General features: G+C 38.3%; 3 protein-coding genes across 3 annotated transcripts in view; 1 reads left to right on the top strand and 2 right to left on the bottom strand.

The window, feature by feature from the left end:
- Window positions 1–1,130: 1,130 nt before the first annotated feature.
- Window positions 1,131–11,272, top strand: gnsa (glucosamine (N-acetyl)-6-sulfatase a). Its single transcript, XM_067489833.1, has 14 exons — window positions 1,131–1,463; window positions 2,986–3,045; window positions 3,174–3,380; window positions 3,723–3,788; window positions 4,684–4,782; window positions 4,931–5,098; window positions 5,184–5,266; window positions 5,575–5,693; window positions 6,019–6,122; window positions 6,804–6,905; window positions 7,528–7,638; window positions 7,709–7,819; window positions 8,017–8,177; window positions 8,574–11,272. Exons 1-14 carry the CDS (start codon window positions 1,302–1,304, stop codon window positions 8,644–8,646), a joined length of 1,626 nt encoding a protein of 541 aa, XP_067345934.1. The 5' UTR covers window positions 1,131–1,301; the 3' UTR covers window positions 8,647–11,272.
- zgc:194209 (uncharacterized protein LOC570908 homolog) lies at window positions 10,530–18,383 on the bottom strand. The gene is made up of 9 exons (XM_067489834.1): window positions 18,019–18,383; window positions 17,065–17,154; window positions 16,203–16,324; window positions 14,906–15,007; window positions 14,386–14,538; window positions 14,178–14,293; window positions 13,843–14,003; window positions 13,552–13,747; window positions 10,530–12,450 (listed from the first exon to the last, which is right to left on the bottom strand). Exons 1-9 carry the CDS (start codon window positions 18,195–18,197, stop codon window positions 12,241–12,243), a joined length of 1,329 nt encoding a protein of 442 aa, XP_067345935.1. The 5' UTR covers window positions 18,198–18,383; the 3' UTR covers window positions 10,530–12,240.
- An 851-nt stretch (window positions 18,384–19,234) lies between these two features.
- The window catches only part of rassf3 (Ras association domain family member 3), a 56,498-nt gene continuing 50,408 nt past the window's right edge, over window positions 19,235–25,324 (bottom strand). The window contains exon 7 of the mRNA XM_067490917.1: window positions 19,235–24,666. Coding sequence (XP_067347018.1) covers window positions 24,517–24,666 — 150 coding nt within the window. The 3' untranslated portion in view covers window positions 19,235–24,516. The remainder of the gene's footprint in view (window positions 24,667–25,324) is intronic.

Raw genomic sequence — 25,324 nt, 5'->3', positions numbered from 1 at the left:
CGCTTTTACCTGTAAGGACCATGCTATGACGTAGCTGAGCAACAGTCCATTCACAGTTGTTGATGTGAAATAATGTAATGTTGAATACAATTTAATGGAAATTACATTTAAAATAATATATTTATGACAATTGAATATTAGCCCACTGCTAAAGTGACTTCATACTTTGTATTTTGTTAAACATTTAATTCATTTTTTGTCAATATGTTGTATGTTTACAATAAACTGCAGCTCAATCCCATTAATTGTGGATTTCACTTTTAGTATTATAGTACTGCTGACTGGCATGTTGGTATGGAGAAAGGAAAAGTTACCACAGAAAAAACAAGTAGAATGTTTTATTTTGAGAGTATAAAGTTTGTGTAGCAGCTACATTTAGATTTTTGGGCAACTGCAGTATACCTCTTATGAAGTTTTTATATTAAAAACATATTGCGTGGAAGAAAGTAAAAATGTATATAATGCAGATTCATTATGATCATGGTCCTACAACCAATAGTCATTGTGTGAAACTGGTGAAAACCTATATTTTGCTTTAGGCTAATTCAATACAATTTAAACTGTAGTTTTGCTCAGAAACAAAGTAAACTAAATATTCACTACCACAAACACTTTTTAACTATCCATCTACACTTTTTTACTGTGCTGATCAGTAATATGCCGGAAGTAGTTTATCTTTCTAATGTAGTATGAGTTCAGCTCATCAGTTACTATTTTATTCTAGAACATATAACTAAAACATTGTAAAGAGGATCGCCCAATTTTTTTTTATTATTATTTTATTTTATTTTTATTATTTGCAGTTCTAAACAAGTATCATGTAGGATAACTAGAGGGCCTGGCGACTCATTGTTAGAGTACTGGGTTAGAATGCAGAGGGCCGCAGGTTCGAATCCCACACCAGGGTAGCCATCCCGAGCCCGGATTAAAGAGGGGAGCGCTGCGGCAGGAAGCGCATACGGCAAAAACGCAAGCTGTGGAGACCCCCGATAACTATGCAGTGGAGAGAGTTTCTGATACAATATTGCTAATAAAATGTCCACTGTAAAAAAAAATTTCATGACGTAAAGAATTATTTTCTGCGGCCCAGTCATGCGGGGTTTTCTTTAAACAGCTGTCACGGGCTTCCGTAGCTGAGCAGCACGTGACAAGGCAACAGGGAAGCGTTGTCTCAAACAGAAACTGCGCTCGTGCCCTTTACTCTTTATAGAAGCATCAGTAACAACATTTCACGTAGTTCTAAGGCACAGAGCTGAGGGAAGACTTTGTCAGTGTCAGTATTGTATTGTTGAATTCTGAAAATGGGCTCAAGTTCCTGCTGTCGGTCGACGTTACGGAATTATCTCCTAATCTGCGTCATTTTGTGGAGCAACCTGAGCAGCGGTGTGTTCGCCAAATCTCACCGGAGAGCAAACATTGTTTTGATCCTAACCGACGACTTGGACATTGCAATTGGGGGTCTGGTCAGTGATTTTAATTGATTTAATGTTTTTACTTTAATTAGGCTATTAGCGTTTCCGAGAGTCGTGGCATTGCGTTTCCACATTTCCTAATCGAGTCATGGTAAAAAAATGTGATTATTGGTCGTGAATCGACATTTAGTCCCGTCTAATAAAGCTGAGTGCTCACATTCCTGTTTGGAAACATAGTTATCTCCCAGAGTCAGCAGCCTTATCACTTGCTCCAGTAAACACCCCCCCTTCTTCCAAAAATCCTGCATATGTAGAACAAAAAAAACCCTTTTAGCACAAAAAGTATATGAATTCCATTCGGTAATTTGGCTGTTCAAAGGCATATTCTGAAATGTGAACTTGTGAAGACAAAAACAGAAGACAAACCAAACATAACCTTCATGGACATGACACAGCAAACCTGTGAAAGAAGGTGCTCTGATCAGACAAGACCAAAACCTAACGCTGCACATCACCCTGAACACAGCATCCCCACCGTGAAACGTGGTGGCGGCAGCATCATGTTGTGGGGATGCTTTTCTTCAGCAGGGGCAGGGAAGCTGGTCAGAGTCGATGGAACCAAATACAGGAAAACCTTAGAAGGAAGCCTGTTGGTCAGCAAAAGACTGGGGACTGGGACGGAGGTTCAGCTTCCAGCAGGACAACAACTCTAAACATACAGCCAGAGCTACAATGGAATAGTTTACATCAAAGCATGTTCATGTGTTAGAATGACCCAGTCAAAGTCCAGACCTAAATCCAATTGAGAATCTGTGGCAAGACTTGAAAACTGCTTTTCACAGATGCTCTCCAACCAATCTGACTGAGCTTGAGCTATTTTGCAAAGAAGAATGGCCAACTTAATTCTCTAGATGTGCAAAGCTGGTAGAGACATGCAACAAAAGGTGGTTCTACAAAGTACTGAAATAGGGGGCTGAATACAAATGCACGCCACACGTTTCAGATATTTATTTGGAAAAAAGTTTCAAAACCATTTATCATTTCACTAAACAATTATGTACCACTTAGTGTTTGTCTACCACATAAAATTCCAATAAAAAAAAAAATACATGTACAATAATGTGTATACATGCACAAAATATGGCTCAAGTATTTCCTATTGTCTAATCTTACTCTATACCATCCTGAAATGTAATATTGATTTTAATATACTGGACTGTGCAGTATAAGCATTAATATGTTAAAGAATTGCTTCCTCATCATTTACAGCATCTATGGAGCCTTCGAGATTATTTCTGTTCCGTTTTGTCCATTTTTTTTTAAAGACCTTAATTAAAAAAAAAAAAAAAACCCTGTATAATTGTTTTAAAAACAAATGATGTGCCCCAGTTACGCTATAATAATGATAATTCAGACTATTGAATGCACACCATAAACAGGCTACTTTGTACCAAAGAATAGTATTTGAGGAAACCAATACATCATTGAATCAATGAATTGTACACTGTATACTAAAATATACATTGTTCAAATCCAGCTGTATCATTTTATTGCATCAAATCCCTTATTCCAGAATCCACTGAACAAGACAAAGAAACTAATTGGAGATGCAGGGATGACATTCACAAATGCAGTAAGTATCCTCTTTATACCATCGTTTTATTCCCCTCATTGTTCTGTTTCATCACTGATCATTTAGTGGGTGACTAACAGAAATGTAAGTCATTCTGCTGACTTTTCATCCTCTTTCATCTCCTTGAGTTCGTTGCCAGCCCACTGTGCTGCCCCAGTCGAGCCAGCATCCTAACAGGGAAATATCCCCATAACCACCATGTTGTCAACAACACTTTAGAAGGAAACTGCAGCAGCAAAATGTGGCAGAAGAGTGAAGAAGCCCACACCTTCCCTGCTTTGCTCAAAAACTATGCCGACTACCAGACCTTCTTCGCGGGGAAATACCTAAACCAGGTGAGGGACGATGGACTCCAAGTCTGTATGTTTCCAGGTTTTATTCTGACTCCAGCTTTTTCCTTTAGGTAAATGCTAAATAAGCACAGTATTTTAAACCAGTAGTAATAGTTTGTACATTTTTTGACTAGTAAGGGTCGAGGTCTTAACTGATGTTAGAACATTTAACCTCTTTGCTTCTTGAGTCAATTTGTGAGTCCTCATCACGGGTTAGTCCAGTTAACTACTTACTAATGACTCATTTTTGTCCATCTCTCTAATCTGCTGCATGATTTATTGTGTAAAATATTTCTGTGTACCATGGGGGTAAACCATTAGCTTTCCTCTGGTTTTGTGTTTCAGTATGGGCACTCGGAGGCTGGTGGTGTTGAGCATGTACCTCCAGGCTGGAGCTACTGGGTTGGACTGGTGAGACTAAATATTCACGTTTTTATCTTTTCATCCACGTTGTCCCTATTACTGTCCCTCAGTGGGCGAGAATTAATTGGACTGCAATCTGAACCTGTTTACATTTTACATCAAAATTAGTTTATTCAAAACTAAAAAGACACAAGAACTGAAAGCACAGATTTTTACAACACAGCGGGAGATTTAAAAGTGGAACTACATAAAAAATGTGCAACAATACAACAGACCCTCATAAACAGAGCATAGAGATACATGCATTTTTATTTTTATTTATTTATTCATTTGTCCTTTCGGCTTACCCCGTGAGTTCAGGGTTGCCACAGCGGATTGTTTTGGTAAATAGCCACTTATATAGCGCTTTTATCCAAAGCGTTGATTCCCACTCACACACAGACACTTAGACACTGGTGGCGGTGGCTGCACTGCCTTTTCAGTGCCATTCAGTTTCTTGCCAAAGGACACTTCGACATGTAGCTGGGAGCGGGGATTGAACCACTGACGACTCGTCAGTGGACGACTGCTTTACCAACTGAGCCATGTTGATTTGGCACAGTTCTTACGCGAGATGCCCTTCCTGACTCAACCCTCCCCAATTTCTACCGGGCTTGGGACCAGCATCGCACGGCTGGGGATGTTGAAACTGAGAGATTTTTATTTCATGGAAAAATGTTAGTTCATTTCGAATTTGATGGCAGCAACCCATATCATAAAAAGTTGGAACAGGGGCAACAGAAGGCTGGAAAAGCAATGGCTGCAAATAGGAAAACAAACTAATTAGGTTAGTTGGCAACAGGTCAGTTTGTTTCTAAAAGGAGCATTGATGCATGAATATCAACAGTTGCTAGAATATTTTTTTCTGTTCCTATATTACATGTATCCCATGTGTGTTTTTCAGGAGAAGAACTCTAAGTACTACAACTACACTCTGTCAGTGAACGGGAAAGCTCAGAAACATGGAGCAGACTACAGCAAAGACTATCTGACAGATGTACTGGTGAGGCCACTGAGATCTGTTATGATGGATTAATAATATCGATGACTAAAAAAATGTTCTTCATAAATGTTATGTTAAACTGTAAGATTAATGACTTCAGAACTACACGTGATCAACTTATAAACTCGACTGCTTCCTCCTATTTCAGGCCAACATGTCTTTGGACTTCCTCCAATATAAATCCAACTTCCAGCCCTTCTTTATGATGGTGTCCACTCCAGCCCCCCACTACCCCTGGACAGCAGCCCCTCAGTACCAGGACAGCTTCAACAATACCAAGGCTCCCAGGGACCCCAACTTCAATGTCCATGGGAAGGTAGAGGTTCCTTCCCTCCTCTGAACATGTACTTTGTCCAAAGGTTTAACACTTGGTGTGAAATATTTTTTTCCTTTCTCTTCAGGACAAACACTGGCTCATCAGACAGGCTAAAACCCCCATGTCCAACTTCTCTGTTCAGTTTCTAGATGATGCTTTTAGGAAACGGTCAGTGTTTTCACCTCCTCTTCTTCTTTCTCTGAGTTTGATCATTGTTCTCTTAACAAACTTCCCTCATGTCATACCTCGTGTCCTTTGTCTGCAATTTTGGTTCACGTGTTTCTTAAGGTTCTTTTGTCTGTACACAGTTTAACTCATTGTTCCTCAATTTCCACGTTCATCTAAAGTACCTTGAAGCATGTTCTGCCTGGACACATTGATATTCTTATCAAATATAAAAGTTGTTTTCTAGAAACTAGAAGTGTTTCAATCATTTTGAGTCATTTTGGTGCAGCTGTAATTCTCTTCACCTGTAGGTGGCAAACTCTGCTGTCAGTGGACGACCTGGTGGAGAAAATAGTCCAGAGGTTGGAGGCCACAGGTGAATTGGGTAACACCTACATCTTCTTTACCTCTGACAACGGCTACCACACAGGTACGTACAGACACACAGTCATTTTTGTGTGAGTGAAGTGTAGAGTTTTTCATATCTATCTTTTGTGCCTCTAGTTTAGTAAGAATGTGTTTCGCTTCTGTTCTAATTTGATTTATAGGAAAGTAAGTAAAAGTCTATTAACATTTTCAGACTATTTCATCAAGAGCTGCTTCATCTTATCACTGATACGATAAATAGTGGAAAATCTTGATGTCTTTTCCTAACAAAGTAATAGATTTACAGCTCATTTATACTGTGCAGCATTGGTAGATGTGTGTTCTCCATTGCTACTATTCTTTTTTTTTTTTTCTTCTTCTTCTTTCAGGCCAGTTCTCACTTCCTCTGGATAAGAGACAGCTCTACGAGTTTGACATCAGGGTTCCTCTCATGGTCCGAGGACCAAACATCAAGCCCAACCAGACCAGCCAGGTACAAGTGCAGGCACACACGTTCATCATGCACTGACCTTAAACTACATATTAGTGTAACTATCATTTCTTCTTACTTTTCTTTTGTCTGTCTTCAATGTGACAGTAAAATTATTGAATAGTCCGTTGCTGGTGTATCTGTAAGTTATACACAGTCTTTATAGATTGGGTATTGAATTGAATTATCAACATTATGAATCTCTTATTCCCTGGATCCAATACAAGTAAATTGTTGCTATAAACATCTCACCAAAAGTTCAGTCCATCTATCAGCCCACAGCCTATCTTGATATCTTAACTTTATATTTACTGAATTACTACAAAACTTTACACGACATTTGTCTGAAATGCAGCAGTAAAAAGTGCATCAGGACAAGGTCAACAGCTTGGGTTTGTTAGGTCCTGTTGTTATGGCCTAGCCTACAAAGTAAATGCTTTATTTTCTGAAAGAAGGTCAAATTAAGAAATATTATGGGTTTCATTGTGTCACATAATTAGTACAAAATAATACATACATGCAGTTGAGCAGATATAAGAGAAAAGTGTTGGATCCTAAAAAAAGTACCGTGTGTGTGTTTTTGGGTTTGTTTCTTCTTGTGTGAAACATCCAGTCCTCTGTCTCAGTTGTTTGCTCTCTGCCGCCCTTGTTGACTTGAACTAAATAAATTCATTCTGCTGTCAGATGCTTGTGGCAAATGTCGACCTTGGCCCAACCATTCTGGACATCGCTGGCTACAGCCTCAACAGGACTCAAATGGATGGAATGTCCTTCCTGCCAATTATGGTGAGATTACTCAGGTTTTTCTGTTTCCCTTTTATGAAGCTTGTTGTGTATTGGTCTTTGTTAAAATTGTCAATGACATGTCAATCATTGAGGTTACAAACAAAGCTAATGAACAAAGGCATTTCTGTCCCATCTATATACACAAGACTGAAGTTTCAGAATATTTGTAACATGACTTAACTTTAACGGTGATTTCAATAATAAACATGCAGTTAAATTTATAACCTTCACTTTCATAACAAACTGAAGTAGATTGTCACAGAAAACAAGGCTTTTAATCAGGCTAATATTTGAATATAATACTTAAAGAGGAATGTTTAGGTTTAAAATTTTTGATCAAATAAAATATGAAAATAATGAGCCCAGCATAGTTTGCTAATTGCTGTGATACGTAATAGGTTTGTTTACCAATTTCAAGGTCAGTGATTCAATCCCAGGCTCCTTCACGTTGAATTTTCCTTGGGCAAGACGCTGAAGCTCAGGTTTTCCCGTGGCAGCTACGCAGTCATCAGTGTTTGCTAAATTCACCCCCAAGATTTACAGATACAAATATGTATATTTAACTGTTATTGACTTCCTCTAGCTCTAAGTAATTGATTTTTGTGTGTCTGTGTATAAACAGGAGGGGAAAATGAACAGCAGCAGCTGGAGAACAGACATCCTAATAGAATATGAAGGAGAAGGACATAACGTGTCTGACCCCGCCTGCCCTATGCTGGGACCTGGAGTGTCGGTACGAAGACCTAAATATTTATTTTAAATCATAAATGCGCTCAAAATAATTCTCTGTCCACTGTCTTTAGCAATGTTTCCCAGACTGTGTTTGTGAGGACTCGTACAACAACACCTACGCCTGTGTGCGCACTATAGCCTCCTCTGCCAATCTGCAGTACTGTGAGTTTGATGAGGATCAGGTAAATGAAGAAAAATGCTTCTTTCACCTTTTACAGCATCTCATGTATTGCAGCCTAAAATGATTAGAATTGTTTTGTCATCAGTTATGTTCTGTAAAGCTACTATTTATAGTTTGTTGGCATCTGGTGGTAGAATATTAAAATAACAGTGGTATCAGTTGATGTCCGTTTTACAGCAGACTTGATGTCTCCTGCAGGTGTTTGTAGAGGTCTACAACGTGACAGCAGACCCCTATCAGCTGACAAACATCGCAAAGACAATTGACCAGGAAGTTCTAGAGAAGATGAACCACCGGCTGATGATGCTGCAGTCCTGCTCTGGACAGTCATGTAGAACACCCGGCACGTATGATCCAAGGTCTAATCATTTTTTCATTATTAAATTTGTACGTATAAATTTGTTTAATGTTAGCTAATTTTTACAATCCAAATCTCTACCCGCCTGGATAACATTACAAAAACAATAGCAATGCCCTTAGAACCAAAACGTTCTAAAATACCTCAATTCTTAATTAGTTGTTACATCCTTTGTCATATGTGAAGCTGTGTGTTGAAGGGGGCTTCATACTTTACACATACCCTTGTCTGGGGATGGAAATGCACACATTTCAATTCATACTCAGGAATTCAGACACATGTTTTTGAATTACAGAAGAGTACACTTAAGCACAATTTCATGTTACGTCAATTATCAAAACTTTTTGTTGGGCTGCTACACATCTTTAAAATTTCATATGTCCTGTGTCTTTCTCAGGTATAAATTTGACCCACGACAGATGTTTGCCAGCCACAGCTGGCGGCTCAGCAGACTCAGACAGACGAAGTAAGAACAGATGAGGGACGAGAAGATGGACGGACGAAGAAGGGCAGTACTGTTTTATATTTAGCCTTTCCTGCTGTTGTTGCCTTGTTTTCAGGCCTCCTGAGCCACTCTCTTCTGTAGCTGGACAGAGAAAGGATCAGGTGGGTTGTCATGGAAACAGGAGGCCTCTGGGTATAGGACCATCCTGTAAATCTATAGTTTGGGCTGCTGTTTAGTGACTGTCAGGTGTTCAGCCAGATTATTCTACATGGATTAACACTGGCCAGCCATGATTTCAATTACCAAAAAAAATAAAAATAAAAAAGTTTTGTTTCACTCTGAGAAAAGTCAGTATTGTTGTATGTTAGCAGTCCCATATTTTCCTGGGAACTTTCCTTAATTTTCTAAAAATTGGCCAAGTTTTACACGCTAAGGTGTCTTTCCAAAAAAAAAAAAAAAAAGCCCTGCACAGTTTGGTATCAACTATACTGTCATGACTGACATTAAGTTAAGTGCCTGCTGGTTATTTTTAAACCTTTAAAAAAGTAGGTTTTTAGTCCATAAATATAAATATCAGTATTTTACAGGTTTGTAGAAATTAAAAGGACAGCTTCACAATTTCTTAAGTCCATCTTAAAAAAACATTCAAGTGTCCATATGAACAGTTATTTCTTGCAATCATCCTTCTTGTTGTTTATACTGAGCTTTCAGAAACTTGGAAGCTCAGTTAATCTGTTCTTTAAGAAGAGGTTACTCTTAAATTGACAGTATTGTTTTTACAGTTGTTAAGCTCCACCCTAAGGAAATTGCAGTGATGAAAACCATAACTAACGCAGCACAAACATCTGTCAGGTAAATCTTTAGTGTAAAGGTGACGCCAAGTCATGAAGAAACAAACTGCTGGTCTTTCGAGAAAATTCAGATACTGGAACCCTGCAACAAAATGTTAATTTTTGCCTAATATTTGTAGCAATTAGGACATTTTCCCATTTCTTATAGTTGGTACCAAACTGTGTTGATCTTTTAGTGGAATTCTCCCTGTAATTTAAAGCCTTAACAGATATATCAACGACTCAAACTGTGGCCAGTTTCTTCATTTACTCGTCTAACTGCGGGCGGGTGTTTGGACGGCCTAAGATTTTGTCAAAAGATGGAAGTTTCAAAGTTTATCGCTAAGGTCGCAGTCAAATTGTCACAGTAATAAATAAAACTGAACATGTTTGGCTTAAGGAACAACTGGAAAACTTTAGGTGATGATGGATGTAACTGAAATAAAAAAACTGCTCCTAATACTCAAGCATCTGTGGGGTAGGGAACTAATTGTCTTTACAAGTTGATTTAAGCAGCCAAAACAATTCGGTTACAGTATAGGTACATATTGTACTGAACTTGATATTTTACCATACATCTGAGAGAGTTTAAGAGTCTAGTTAGAGGCAGCAATGGATCAAGAAAATCCACTGACCATTAAACAATAGATGTTTCAGTGCATCAAGTCTGAATTCACTTAAAGCCACAGCAGTCGGTTTTCACTAGAGAAAACCTCTCACAGCGTAAATATTTTAACACTAGTTAAAATACTTGACTAAACCTTTTAAATGTTACACTGGTTCAGTACAAATTGTAACTAAGAGCGAAAGAGGAAGCAGTTATTTTAGAAAGATTTCACCAAAAAGTCCTTTTTTTCTGTAATTACAGTTAAGTAATTACAGCTACTGGTCTCAAGTCTCATTTTAAGCGATTGATGGAGAACTGCTGTAATGATATACTGTAGATCATTTTCAATGCTGCCTTTATACTTTATGGGAACAGTTGAAAACATTTTTTGTCTTTGTATCCCATTTGTTTTTACCTTAAATTAGACTTAGATGAAAAACAATTTCCTTAATCTCCATTTTGATGCTGCGGTTTAGGATTTTTGAAGGTAGATTAAAATGATTGTGTACATGTCAGTCAATACATTTGCGCAATGTCAAGAGACTGAAATGAGAAGATTGGCACCACTCAGACGAGTCTGCACGTTAATATGAAGCTACAGGCAGCAGACAATTAGCTTAGCATTAAGGAAACGGGCACAACAGGTTACTGATGTACAAATGAGACGCTGTTGTATTGAAGCAGAACTAAGCTAAGCACCTTCTGACTCTAGCTTTATATTCATATACACATATCAGTGGTGTTTGTTTGCAAGGAGACAACTGTAATTCCCCAAACTCTTCGGTTAAATCTGCCTTGGCAAGATACTTGTGCCAGTTATTAACATCCAAAGATTTGGGGGAAATTTCCGGCATTTGTTGTGGAAAGTGTTTTTGTGTGTTAATAGTTTTTATTCTAAGCCGACAAACTGGCTTTTGGCTGTGACGCTCTAACAGTGCACGTTTCCTCTGTTCCACTGCTACTGCTGTTGTTCCTGGATAGTAACGTTAACATCTCTCTTTCTTCCTTTGTTCTGGACTGAATTCATGTTTATTGTAAGAACACAGGACTTTACTGATCTACACTGACTAAAACAGATCACATTGTTGCAATTCACTGATGCACTTTCCAGTTTGTCACAACTGTGTTGGCACCTTATTTTATTATTCTGAGTACTTTTTGATGTATTTTTGGCTTGTGTTTGTCCAAATAAAGAGATTATCAAGATCACAGAAGATGCATGTTCAGTCAATTTATTCCCCTTTGACTAATCAGATTATTTTAATGTAAAAGTAGCTTATTATTGTCTTTAAAGATAAATTGTTCTATTATAAATCGTGGCATTTTTAATTTGTTTTGAAAAACCCAAAGGCAGTGACTCACTGTCACTGCTACAGGTACCTGCCAGAAAAAAGACTTGTTTTAGTTAAACATTCAGTGGTTTTGGACTCACCGGTGCATGAATATGCTTATTATCCACATTAGAATCAGCACAGCACCTTCTCTGTAAAGTTAATTCAGAGTTGATCAAGTTGGGTTTTGACTAAACAAAAAAAAAAAAAAAAAAAATGCTAAGTACTGTAGAGCTACAACATCTCATTATATTCTAATCGTTTGTATTAAAAGGTCTAACTAATTTAAAAAAATAATTAATTCAGAACATCTGCCGTTAACAGCTCTCATACTTTTCAGTCTAAATTGTTTTGGTTAGTTGAAACTCCTCCGGTAAAAAGGTCAGTTTTAACCATCCAGGCCAGATCTCAGGTGTGGGGCACAAACTGTCCTAGAGAAAGCAACTCAACCGTCCATTACGTTAACAAAAGGAGGTGGGGAGCATTAGGAAGTTCAGCTGCTGCGTGTTTGCAAACGTCCGGTCTGAAATAATCTACCGGATTTAACCAGTTCGGTGCTCACTGCTGACAAAATGTGACGACGCTGCTCCTAATTTAAGGCCACAGTGTCAGTCTACTCCCTCAAATGCGCAGTGTTCCCTCACAATTTTATCTCTCAGTTGATTACTGGATGAGACGGAACCTAAACCACAATATCCACGTTTCACTAACATTACATTCATATGTTGTTCAAGATGCAGATGTGGACTAAAAACCAGAAGCCACACTTTCCCTTCTAGTTGCTCAGTCATGTGTGGAAATGTTCCAACCTACATTTAGTATAGTTTTGTTCACTCAGCTGTGGCCCATCTTCAGCTCTCCCACTCCTCCAGGACGGCCAGGAACGGCAGGTCCGTGTTGCCCAGGTAAGTCCTCCCTCTGTGCTGGAAGACGTCACTGATGGCCCACGTCAGACGTCCTTCAGGGTCGTGCAGTGATCCCACAAGCTCGCCGTCCAATCCCAGCTCCAGGACCAGAGCGTAGCGTGGCAGGAAGAGGTTGTACCAACTCAGAGGAATCACCTGGAAAACAAACCCTGGAGCTTAACATACATCAGTTACACCTGATACAAACTTTATTTTACAAGTGTTACCTGCTACTCACTGGCTTTTTTTAAACAGAAAACTAAATAATATGCACATGTTACAGGCTTTTATCTATAACATGTCAATGAAATGATGATATTGAAGTTGCCCAAATTGTCTTGAACCTTAAAGTAAAAAAAATAAACATAATTCAGATTTAGTCCAAAGCTAAGAATAATCAATATTTTATCATATTGATATAGAAACAACAGACATAACTTGACCATTTCTTTGTTGGTGGATTTGCTTTTAAAAAAACAAACAAATGTTATTATACATTGATGTAACTACAACAACCATCAACTGAAATGGTAAAAGAAGCACTGCATTTTTTTTTTAAAGGTTGAGAGTAAATCTGTAAATAGTATGAACATTTAGCACATCCATGTTTAGACTTTCAAATGTATATGATATTTTAAAATTAAGCTTAAATTATCGGTCGTCCTAGATTTAACAGCAAAGCCGTTTCTCCTTGAAATCAATAAAGCTTTTGAATCTGAAAAAACATTCACAAAGTTCCCCGGCCCTGTCCTGTCACATTCCACACTACGCTGTCTCAGTGCCGCCTAGAACAGAGCCGGCTGTTTTTTTACTGACTGCCAAACAATTGAGAATCTCACAGCGTGTCATGTGGAGCAAAGGCATCATGGGAAAGCAGACCTGGTTAGAAGAACTCATAAATTCTGCAGAAAATGCTGTTGGAGTATCAGGGATTGTAGTTTGATGAAAATTTGTTTGATTTTCTGCTTCGTCTGAAGATTCACTTCTCATTTAGGTAAATAATAAAACAGAGAATAATCCTCATTTTATCCAACCTAGTTTAGTTTAACCTGACCTGTTTTGGTTTATCCTTTTAATTTATTTACAGTAGCTTAGTGTAGCTCAGTTTCTGGTTTACTGTAGTTTCGTCTTATTTTAGCTTCGCACACAACATCCGGCTGCTGGCTTAACCTTTAGTTCTTAGTGTTTTAAGTTTAGCTCAGCTTAAATTGCTTTTGTTGACATGGTTTGTAGCATAGGCAGACAAAAAACACCAACCTTGCCCAAGAACCGTTTGATGGCCGGGTACGGGCCGATCACATCCAGGAATGGAGGCATCAGTTTTTGAAACCTGGGCGTTGTTATGCCAACCAGAAATGTTCCATGATCACTAAGGCGGATGTTGTCGGGGTAACCAACCATGTTGTCCAGGACGGTCTCCACAGTACCAGCCTTCGGGCCCCTAAGCCAATACCTGAGAAGAGAGAGTCAACCAAATATTTGTCCTCTGAGAAACTGATGTTTATTGTATTATGTACCTGTGCTTGTATACATTTGTGTTATTTGTACTTCAATATGCGCCCGATGCTGGTCTCAGCCAGCAGCAGGAAGTCTTCATCAGGCGACAGGACGATGCCGTTGGGCATGTAGAGAGAGTCCAGCAGGACCTTCACGGTTTCTGTTTGAGGGTCGTAGGAGAGAAGACGACCGAGGTTGTTCAGCTCGATCACCTGAAAGAGAAATGACTCCACTTCGTATCAGCACACTAAGAAATAAAAACGCTACAAAAAATACTTTTAAAAAAATCATCAGGGGGGAATTTGCACTGCTGCCAAGCTGGGTCAGTCCAAGTCAGGAGGCTTCCATAGTGTGATAAGAAAAACTCATCCTTCTTTCCACCTCACCTCTAGTCGGACGTGTCTGCGTCCCCAGCGGCTGGAAGAGTCCGTGAAATAAATGATTCCAGTACGTGAGGAAATCTCCAGGCCGTTGAGAAAGGCAAAGGGAAGGCCGTCAGCACCTGAGGACAGAGAGAAGAAAGAAAAACCAGCAAGAGTCACGGAGAGTAGTTTTAACTGGAACTGAGCACAGATGCCAACACTCACTCAGTACCTCGCGAGTTAGGCAGGAGCAGGGTCTTTTCTCCAGTTTTAGGGTCCACGCTGTGCAGCCCAATGTAAGAGTCTGCAACAATCAGCTGGCCGTGACGATCCAGACGAACGCCGTGAGGACGACCGCAGACGGGTTCATGGTCTGCACTACTGCCTGCAGCCAGACACCAAATACGATGTTAATAAGAGAAACAAGTACGGTTTCTTTCTCGTGCATCATGTAACAGACTAAACCACTTACGACAATTGAAAACGTAATATTTTTTTCGGATTTCTAATCGTTTGATTTATAATTTTTACCCAAAAATATCCAGATTTTAAACGAGGAAGAGATCAGCAATGTTCCCTCTTCACACATTGCAAATAAGCTCTAATAACACACACAGTGAAGACAAAAAGTCCCCGTTTCTGGTCTTCACAGCATCAAAATACTGACTGAGCAGGACTGTAACTCCTCCATCAGTCCATTTTGAAGAAAGGAGCTGCAGGAAAAAAAAAAGGAGCGATTTAAAAACACAAACCGCATTCTGGTAAATTCTCTCCCATCTGTGTGATGAAGGTGAGGCTGCCGTCAGCGCCGATCCTCCACAGCTTCCCGTCCACTGTCCCCGTGTACACGTTACCTGAAACACACATAGGTCAAATCGAAAGTTTCCTTGTAGACTCATTGTGTTGTTTTGATGATGGAAAACTTACAGAATCTGACAGATAACACATTTATCCTTTATGTATGTCAAAGAAAATTAACAAAATAATAAAGAACAACTACCAACATCTCTGTATTTATTTAATAAACCGAGATTCTTAAGAGGAAATCAACCCTTTATGGCCAAACGTAAATACAGTTTAACATTCCTAACTTGGAAAATCTCTGCGATTTCCACCAACATGTATCAGAGCTCCACAGATGGTGCTCAGCCAGAGATGTGCAGATTTCTAACACTTAATGACATTAACAGACGCTGTCTGGACAACAGTGTCTTGTGACGGAGGTTGAGTCAGAGGCAGTGGCTTCACCAACATGCTTCGACCACAGTCATTGAACATTTACAGCGTGAAGGCAAAAGAACAACCGACTGCAAATCACTGGTTCCCCTGTAGCTGTTGGAGCGACCGATGGCACCCGGATCCCTCTGCATTGTCCAATATTCAGCCAATTTCCCTCTCACTCAAAAATTGTATATATCCAACTGAAGAAAAACAGTCTTCTTGAGGTTTTCTAGTGTGGCTTTAAATCTCTTGGGGGCATTTGCTGTTGCCAATTTGTGGAATGCACTGCCTTTGCAAGTTAGACAGGTCTCTTCACTGTCTATTTTTACATCAATGCTTTTTCTCCCTGGCTTTTGACCCAGTACGAGTAGTTGATTATGCTACTTTTATTGTATTGTATTCCTTTAATTCTTTTACAGTTTTGATTATTTATTTTTGCTCGGCTCAAAGTGATTTCTCAAAGTTTTAACTGTCAGCTCAATTCCTGCGTTTGATTCTGTGATGAGCAAACAGATCAATCAACATGTCACAAGACACACAGCGGGGGAACAAGGAACAATGTGCCCCGCATACAACAAAGGTCAAAGGTCACAGCCAGAACAATTTTCATCATCATTTATACATTTTGGTTGCTGTTTTAGCAAAACATGAAACATATTGCTTGTTGAAGCTGCTTTTCTTTGTCATATCTGTTTGTAAAGGAAGTTATAATGCAGAGCTTTTCATTGTTTTATGCAAGAAAATGAATCAGAAATTAACATCCATGAGACAAAAACTACAGTAAATGTGAGCATCTGGACACAGACTCATGGAATCCAGCTGACTTACCATCGTCATCAGCGGTGAAGGATTCTGGTCCGTGTAGCTTCCCAGTGAACAGCCTCCGGCCCTTCTGCAGGCGAGTGTTGACAGCCAATGGCCCCTCGAGGGCTGGAGGAGGCCCCTTCAGTCTGTGGAAACATTTTAACCACTAAACAACCATAGTCCAGCCAGTTGTGTCAATGTGACCACACGGTAGGTCCTCATCCCTGCATGTTTTTTTTAGCATTGTTCGATCATTTGGTGGATATTGAGATAACTAGAAAAGGTCACTTCTAAAGAAAAGTGGGAGTTGATGCAATTATGAAAAAAATGCAGATTGATTAGAAGTTATTGATTGGTAAACAGTTTGTGTGTATATGCAAGGAAGGAGGAAACAAAGAATGTAGAAGGAGGGAGGATGCAAGGAAAGGACAGAGGAAGAAAGCATGAAGAAAGGAAAAAAGGATGGAGGAAGGAAGGAAGAATACAAGGAAACAACCACAGAAGGTTAGAAGTGAAAGAAGGAAAGAAATGATGAAAGGAACAAAAGTTAGGAAAGAAAAAGGGAGAAAGAAAGAATGAAAGAAAGGAAGAATGAAAGAAAAGGTAAGAAAGGGTGAAGGAGGAGAGAAAATAGAAAAATGAAATAAGAATGAATGAAGGGCGTGAATGAAAGGGAAACAGAGACAGGATGGAAGACATGTCTTTTCGTGTAGGAACAATTCATGTGTGAATACTTCTACCTTTATCCTTTTCTCTGCTGCTATGTTTTGCTTCTAAACCTTAAATATGGGCATTTTCCAGCATCCACCTCCTGAATAAATTCACCAAGAAATTTGCACGATGTGATCACTACATCTGTCTGCATTTAGTCTCTCTGCACACTTACGCATGTGGTCTGGGGTCGATGGGAGAAGGCAGCAGATAAACACCAGCAGTCACGGCCACCACAGCCACAAACACCGACCTCCCCCCAGACCTGACACAGCAGGAAGACATTGAAAATAAACTAGTTAAGATGCACAGAGCACGAGTCTGACAGACAACAGTTCAAAAGCATTTTGAAAACATCAGAAACACGGCATATATATGCTTTCATGTTTGTAAACATATGAATCTGCAACACAACAAATGCTAGTGGAACAAGAGATGCAGTGCTCATCACCAATCATATTTTTAAGTTTTGTTTATTGTTAATCTATCTATCTATCTATCTATCTATCTATCTATGACAATGTGTTGTATGTTGTGGTTGTTCAAAGTAAGTCAGCTTGATACGTGTGGTGTTTAGAAACATTTTTGGTTTATTTATTGAGGAGAACAGATTTTGTTTTTAAAAAATAAGAAAAAACGTAGTTATAACTCGTCAAACCTGTTTAATTGTGCATGTATGTTATAATATTTAGCATGGCTAAACTTAGTGATGAGGACAGTTTAACTTTGATCACGATCCGATGTGATCACCGACACAGCTGTGTGACTGAGAATCAGCTAACGTTTGCGTAACCGCTCGAAATACTTGGACTGATTCATTTAGTAATATAATTAATCTTATATTTATGGGTATAATTGGAGCCGAACGGTAGATTGACTCATAATGGCTCCTTCAATATTCTCAAATCATTTATTTGTGATGCGGCTGCTTTCAAAAGGAACGAACGAACTTTAAAATGAGACATTTTTAACCGAGGTCTGGCCGCTGCTGACGACCCTTCACATTTCTGGCGTCGGCAAAGTTTTTTTTTTTTTTTTTTAAATAAACACCAACCAAAAAAACCATCACAAACACGGTTAAAATGTTTTTCTTTGCTTTAGAGGAAACTGAACACGGAGCAAAACTTACATTTTGCAGTTTAGAGCGCGCGTCGCTTCTGCCGCGTGCCGAATCAGGTGAGAGCGAGCGACCTGAGGAGCGATTAATGAGGTTTGGTCCTTCAGAAAATCTTCCAGAAAACACACGGAACATCCGGCGGGGACCTTCACAACAAAAGGTTTCCAGGTCCTGCCCGTATTTCCAGACATTTTCACTGGCTACTACTGAAGCAACCTGTAAATTAAGCCCCCACCTACTTAGGAAATGAAATCCGACAGCGGCTGTTCACTTAGTCTTTCCCCTACTCCACCCTCATCTAAGATGGCATCTTCCAGATTCTGCTAGACTGAAAACACCTCCAGGTAATGTGCTGTGTGTAGTTCAGGGTTAGATGGAAACTAGCAGAGGTCTTAAAGACCAGGACTCATGTGAGATTTTCTCTTATATAAAACAAATGTAGTTTTATAGCAGTGCAAAAATGAGTACATCTGTCCAAGCTTATGTTTAAATATGATCATAAATGAACAGGTAGTGAGGAGCCCTGCACAGCGAGTTGGAGTCATTTTTTAAATCTAATCTTAGTCTCATCAATAACCATGAAGGGGTCTTTTATTTTGTAGGCAGTGCTCACGTTCATCCTGAGGTGTTTGGTCTGCAACTTTACAAGTTACAGTGTTTGTGTGGGAGACAGCAGCTCTGTGTGGGGGGATCGGGGGTCCCTAGTCTTGTGTGTGAAGTCATTACTGTTTGGGTCAAACAGGGGCCAAGAGGAGGAGCTGCTGCATCTGCTCCAACACTGCTAAAAAAAAAAAAAAAAAAACAACATGTGACACCATAGCAACTGCAAAAGCATTTTGGCTCATTTGCAATTTTTTTTCAGGGTTTTAAAACTGCCACAGCTACACAAGCTGCCGTACAATTATGTTCTTTTGCCATAGAATTACACAAGTGCATTTATTAAATACCAGAAATTAGCTTTAAAATGCCTGTTATAATTTCCCATAACTATAAAAATTTTTGTTTTTTTTCTAAAAATATAAATAGGTTTTGTCCACAAACCACATTTTTTTCAATGTACAACCTGAAGTAGAACCTGCAGATATTTGACCTTTGCTTTAAAAAAAAAAAAGACTAATGGGATCAAAGATCAATTAAAAAAAAAAAGTGTAAAAAAGTGTAAAGTGTATCAGTTTGGTCAGAAAATATCTTCAAATCAAAGAAGAGCTACAAAAACTCCAACACACAGTTATGTTTAATTTCACCTTTAATAGATGCAGCTGACTGTGTGAGGCAAAAGACCACGTTTGATTCCTTTGAAAAGAAACCGGCCTCAGTAACGTTCCACCTGCAGAGAGCTGCGACCAACATTAACCTCAGTCAAACATCTTCAAAAGGCACTGCTGAGGCCACAAATCAGAACATGTCAGACCGAGCGCAAAGGCCAAAATCCAATTAAATCCCACTAAAATATCGTTTCTATTGGCTTTAAGCCTCTGTAGACAGATTAGTTATTTAAATAAGAGGATTTGTCATTATGCTATCACATAAAAGCATCTTCTAATCCTTCTTTTGATTCCAAAAATAATATTTTAGCATTTTGCAGCCCAGGTCTGAAATTAAAGTAAAGAAAGTGGACTTTCTGAGCTCAAATGCTTCATTTGAACTCATGTGAGATAAACCAGCTGGTTCACATGGCATCAATTCTCTAAACCAGTCCATGTTTTCAAAAAGAATCATAATAACAGCATCATTGGAAAATAAAACAGTAAGTGCGACAGAAGAGCCACACACGGATCTTTGGTATCCACCAAAACAATTTCTAGCTGTAAGAAGTACAGTCACAGTTAAAACAACCCTGAAGAAAAAAAAGAGCCTAGAAACGTAGATACGTATTTAATGAATTGTTTCGACATCACTGGGATGTGAAAAAAAATAAAAAATAAAAATCACACTAATGGATTAAAATATAAACTATGCAACATAAAGAATTGTTCAGTTTGGCCAATTATAATTTAAAGAAGTTGACCGTATCAGTTTGCTATACAAGAAGAATATGAAATTTCAGCAGTTTGACAGAGTAAATTTTTGCTTAACCTTGACTGAAATGATGAGCAAAATTGCTGATTAGCTTTCTGAATGACCTAATAATTATTTGCCTGAAAATATTAAACTTGAAAGCAGAGAGGGGATGCAGTAAAATCAGACTGATGCTGTTACACTGACAAAACCACATATACAAAAAAACCAAACAATAAACACAGTAAAACATTAAAGCATGTCATAGGTTGTTCCTGTATAGATTACACAAGTTGAAAGATTAAGAGATTTACTTAATTTTTCCCAAGCTTTCAGCTGCAGCCACTTACAACTACATAAGATAATTTAACTAAACTATTCACCTTTCAGAAAGTTGAAGCAGTGTACTTTTGCTTAAAACTAAGAACATTTTCAAAAATTTTCAAAGAAGCTCCTGTTTAGGTTTTAACTTCATCACTTTGTTTAACATGTTTAACCAAAGTGGAAAAGCAGAAACCAGATATTGTTTGCTATTCTTGCTTAGTCACTAATCAAAACAGTTGCAGGATATTTATCTGTATGTGTAACCAAATTAAAGAAATGCCAGGAAGACAAAATAATAAAAAGTCACTGGGGTATTGATCCCACTCTTAAATCCAGCAAAAACAATTGGCATTATGAAGCTGGGGTGAAAGTGAATGAGAAAAATAACATTGGAATATTCAAGCACGTTTGCTGCTTCTAGTTGGGATTTAACACCATTAACATATTATCTGAATACACACCAGGTGTCACATAGAAAGCATTCATACACTAACACGACTGGCCCAGTAGTATTTCATAGTCGATACATTTATGATAGTTTTGTTAACCAAAACCTACTTTAGAAACGGTGCCTGACTGATGTTTTATCCACCATAAAATGCTTTAATGTTCCACAGCCCAGTGGTTTGTAAATGTAGCATGAACAAAGAGACAAACAGAAAATAATGCGACAGTTGGGATTCCGACTAAACATTTCACAGTCTACGTCAAACTCTCTCGGTTCTTCCATTTTAAGTGTGGAGCTTAACAGGAGCTTTCAAAATAAGATTATAGCGCATTAAGATAAAGTAGAGAGCTGTGATAGTGGTGGTTTGAAGATTACATAAAAAAAAAAAGGAAAAATCAAAACCCGTGTTCCCTGAATTCAAAGTTAAAGTGCCAGAAACAAATTACGACTAGTCCGGTCTGATTTATCAGCTACAGTTGTTTATACATTACACACACATTATGTGTCCATCCGTGCAGAACTTACCATCACTTTAAATTATAATACCGGAGGCAAGAAAACACCAAATTCAAGCTTAACAAGCAACTGAAAATCTAATTTATGTGCTGTAAAATACAGTATCTAGTAGTTCATTTCAAGTTTAGCAAAAATGTTTAGCATTTCCATCAATCACCACTTTAAATAAAATGTTTAAATAGAAACATTACCAATTTAAGCAACTGCACCGTTATTAAAATCTATTTTTTATACACTTGAGTTTTTTTTTTTTTAAATCTGAGTATGTGAACAGTGACAGTTGCCAAACTGGAGGTTATTTAAGCTCTAAAATGTTAATGGTCTCTAAACTCTAACACGATCTACGTAGAGGTCTAAACTAGTGTTACAGAGGCTAAAAGATCCGGACTTTAGTTCCTAGTTTGAGTTAAGTTCCAAAGTCACTGGAACCTGCATTTACCATATTGCAACTCCGTAACGTTTCCTCTTATACCCTGTTCTTGTCCCACTTTCCAGCTTCTTTCAAACTGCAATTTATACTGTAGCGCAGGTTGCTGATAAGACCCAAATCATTATGACATTTTGTTGCTTCCATAGTTATTCCCCAGTGTTTATTACAATAAACCAGGGTTAAAAACCCGTTAGATAAAACTCTAAACTATGACTTCCCTCCAGTAGAAAGAGGCCTCTAATGTACATTTGCCCAAGGCAACACAACTAAAAAATCTCTTTGGTTATAACAATAAAGGTTAAAATAAAACGTATAAGATGATCACTGTGTGTTTGACACTTCAGGACACGATCACTAGATGGTGGTACAGCTGCAGCACTGTCAGTCTGACTTCATTCAGTACCTGCATCTCAGACAACAAAGGATTCTCCATCAATCATGACTCAACAGTGTGATTGGTAGTTTGATTGTCTTTCTAATTTACCTTTACTTTGTTCCCTCAAAAAGCAGAATAGTTGCTCATTAAAAAAAAAAAAAAAAGATAAGACATTGCATATATTTTTTTGGCAGCTATTTACTTGCATTTATTTGCACTTCTGGTGCGTATTTATCCTGAAGCTTCATACTCTGCAGTGGCCTCCCTCTGTGCTACTTTAAATCTTCTCCTCTTTTTTCCCCGCCTTTCATCAACTAAAAAGAAAAACTGAAAAACGGTTGACATGGGGTCCACGGTGCACGTTTTGACATAAGAGCACCAAAATACAGGCCATTCAAATTAATGTCCGCTGACAGACAAACGCACTGAAGCAGAGAGCAGGACAATGAAAACACTTTTCCTCCTCTCACTTCTGCAGCCATCAGCATTTACAGACATCTTTTTTTCCCCTGCTGTGGTTTTCTTAAATGCAAAAAATGAACAGCCATTTAATAACAGACTTGTGGTTTGAGGAAAACCCTGTTTTGTCCTCAGGGTTATGGTCACATGGCAGTTAGGACAGTCTTTTCTCATGCAATCGCTCCCCTCTGATTTTCAATTTATTCTTCGCCGTTTCCTCCACCTAATGTTTCTACTTACTCTGTGTCACTCAGTCAACTTACAAAAACTAGTCTATTCTCACTCCTCCCTCCTCCGAGCACGCAGGGTCAGGTCAGGAGTCACCTCTATCCATATCACGTCAGTCTGTGCAGGTCACACTTCATCAACCTCAGCTGGTGGTGTGAAATTGCAAACAAAGCCTTTAAATCCCACCATGCTGCTTTTTTAGACTGCAACCAAAGCCAAACTACCCTACTGACACTTTTGTGCATTTCCTTTAAAAACGTTTCCTGTCTCACTATCTGCATCAATCCTAGAGATTTTATTTGCCTGTTTCCAGTGATATTAAACCTGGAATTCACCTCTATTTCCCTGTAGGTCATCTACAAAATTCAGCTTCAGGTCAACACACAGTCCAAAATGTGCCACTAAAAGTATTTTAACCTAAATATAAAGACGACTTCTGAACATTCTATAGTGTAAATGTAAAAGGATATGAAATCGGGAAAAGTATAACAGAGCAGTGCCACATTTTGCTGCTTGTTTTCTTATCCAAAATAATGGAGAATAGTGTATTTGTATCCCAATGAAACATATTTGTTCAATTTATAACAATAACAATTTGTGTTATTCCAAAAACTAATGTGTCTACTGAATAATTTAAAATTACAAAAATTCATGAGATGGAAAAAAGTTACATTCTATTCCATGTGAATTTCTTAAGCAACCTTCAAATAAAACGATCATGCTGATACACAAATGTAAAGATCTTATTTAGTCACATCCTTTAAATGGAAAATAAACTTAAACATGTTTTTTTTGATTGGAGACTCTGGTCACCAGTTTTGTAATGTTATTTTGTTAATTCTTGTTAAAAAGAACAAAAAGCTTAAGCTCATTCTTTGGCAAACGTGAGACTCCACACCTTCATTCCATAGCTTCTTGCTCTTTTCTCACTTGCTTTTGTTACACATTCCTCACATTTTAGTCTAATTTAACCAAAACGTGACACAGATCAATGCAAAATATAAATTAAGCTTCCGGTTTTGTGATTCAACCTAAACCTTATGTCCACCAGTATCTGACACTTGTGTTGTCTGTTCATTTACCTCTAGCCAATAAACTATTCTCCGTCAGTGTCCACAACTTGACTGTAGCTCCACCTCTCTAGGATAAACTAACATAAGACTTTGTTTAAAGAAAGAAAGAAAGAAAAAAAAAAAAAACCGCTTCACCCATATAAATAAAAAAACGAAATATGTACAAACCTTTAAAACAAATTAAATAAAACACTACATATGGCCTTGAGTCTTTCACAAGTTTGAAGGGTAAGAAGTTTGGGAGAAACCAGAATCAAATAAACGGCATAAAATACATGACAGCAGGACAGAGTGAGGGACGACAAAGGACAAGAAGAGAGGGATGGATGGATGAATATGGCACAATCAGAGTGAATCTTTGGTGTTTGCAGGCAGACAGGGCAGAGCAGGCATCAATTTGAAGTCTCTGATCCAGGATTAGTCAAATGAAAATGTTGTCCCTTTATTCTTTTCTTCACGTCCTTCTCCTGCTGTAGGTCAGTTTTTTTGTCCTTTTGTTGCGTTTTGTATCATCCCTTCTCCCGGGTGCTGGATTCTGTCTTCTCAGTCTGCGTTCACATCCCTCTCCTGTTCAAATTTACATCATGTTTTTTCCTCTTCTGAGGAATTCAGTAAGACACCTTCTATCAGTAGTCCCGTTTTTGAGAAGTTAAATCCTCTACGAAGGCCCTCGGACCTCCAGCAGCGCCTCCTGCAGTCTTTGGCGGTAGATGTCGTAACGTCGAATCACTACCGCTTTCTGCTCCTCCTCCTCCTTGTTGAGTATTCTCAGGAAGTTACACAGCTCAGGGACAGAGAAGGCGTCCCACTGAGGAGAGGAGCAAGCAAAAACATTTAGTTAGTTTATATTATCTACCTTTTTCAAATATATATTTTCAATGTTATTTAATTTTAATAAACTTTTAATACTTTTTATACATTATTACACAATGCATAATCTAAATTCACTTTTCTGTAAAATAAAAATTATTGGATAAAAATAAACAACAAAAGCAACTTAAAATAATATCTGTCTCCATGTTATGCAAACCACTTACCCCAAGTTTTTACTGAACTTAATAACTGAGCAAGTTCTGGTTAAGTAATATATAGTAGCAGCGTCCAAACTAAACGTGCTGCCCTCCCACTACCAGCTGTACCGCTGAACCACATCAGATCAGGGTTCAGGATCTCTGAGTGATAGTGACTGATTTATATTATTTTTAACGTGGCGTAAAAAAGGAAAAATCCTAAAAACTAAAATAGTAACACTAAAAAGATTTAAAAAAAAACAACAACTAATAATATTAATGGCAGTAAGTTAAGTTGTTATGACTTTACTCAACATGTTGCTGTTGATAAATTAATTGTTTGTTGACTAGTCAACCCGAATCTCACAACACATGATTTTCTGGCTGTCTGTTGTTTGAATATTCGTCCTTAGGACTTAGTTTAGTTTGCTTTTTGTTTTTCTGTGGAGATAAATG

Source organism: Channa argus, chromosome 21 (genome assembly GCF_033026475.1).
Source record: "Channa argus isolate prfri chromosome 21, Channa argus male v1.0, whole genome shotgun sequence".
Lineage (NCBI taxonomy): Eukaryota > Metazoa > Chordata > Actinopteri > Anabantiformes > Channidae > Channa > Channa argus.
Note: the sequence above shows the minus strand (reverse complement) of the source record. Positions and strands in the feature narration are given on the sequence as shown.

What these genes read in the sequence shown, in the direction of transcription:
- gnsa (XM_067489833.1), top strand. Translation starts at nt 1,302, where the DNA reads ATGGGCTCAAGTTCCTGCTGTCGGTCGACGTTACGGAATTATCTCCTA. An exon ending in ACATTGCAATTGGGGGTCTG is followed by an intron (nt 1,464 to 2,985) that starts GTCAGTGATTTT and finishes CCCTTATTCCAG; the next exon opens with AATCCACTGAACAAGACAAA. An exon ending in GGAGCTACTGGGTTGGACTG is followed by an intron (nt 3,789 to 4,683) that starts GTGAGACTAAAT and finishes TGTGTTTTTCAG; the next exon opens with GAGAAGAACTCTAAGTACTA.
- zgc:194209 (XM_067489834.1), bottom strand. Translation starts at nt 18,197, where the DNA reads ATGTCTGGAAATACGGGCAGGACCTGGAAACCTTTTGTTGTGAAGGTC. An exon ending in ATCGACCCCAGACCACATGC is followed by an intron (nt 16,325 to 17,064) that starts GTAAGTGTGCAG and finishes ATGTTTCCACAG; the next exon opens with ACTGAAGGGGCCTCCTCCAG. An exon ending in TCAAACGGTTCTTGGGCAAG is followed by an intron (nt 12,451 to 13,551) that starts GTTGGTGTTTTT and finishes TTTGTTTTCCAG; the next exon opens with GTGATTCCTCTGAGTTGGTA.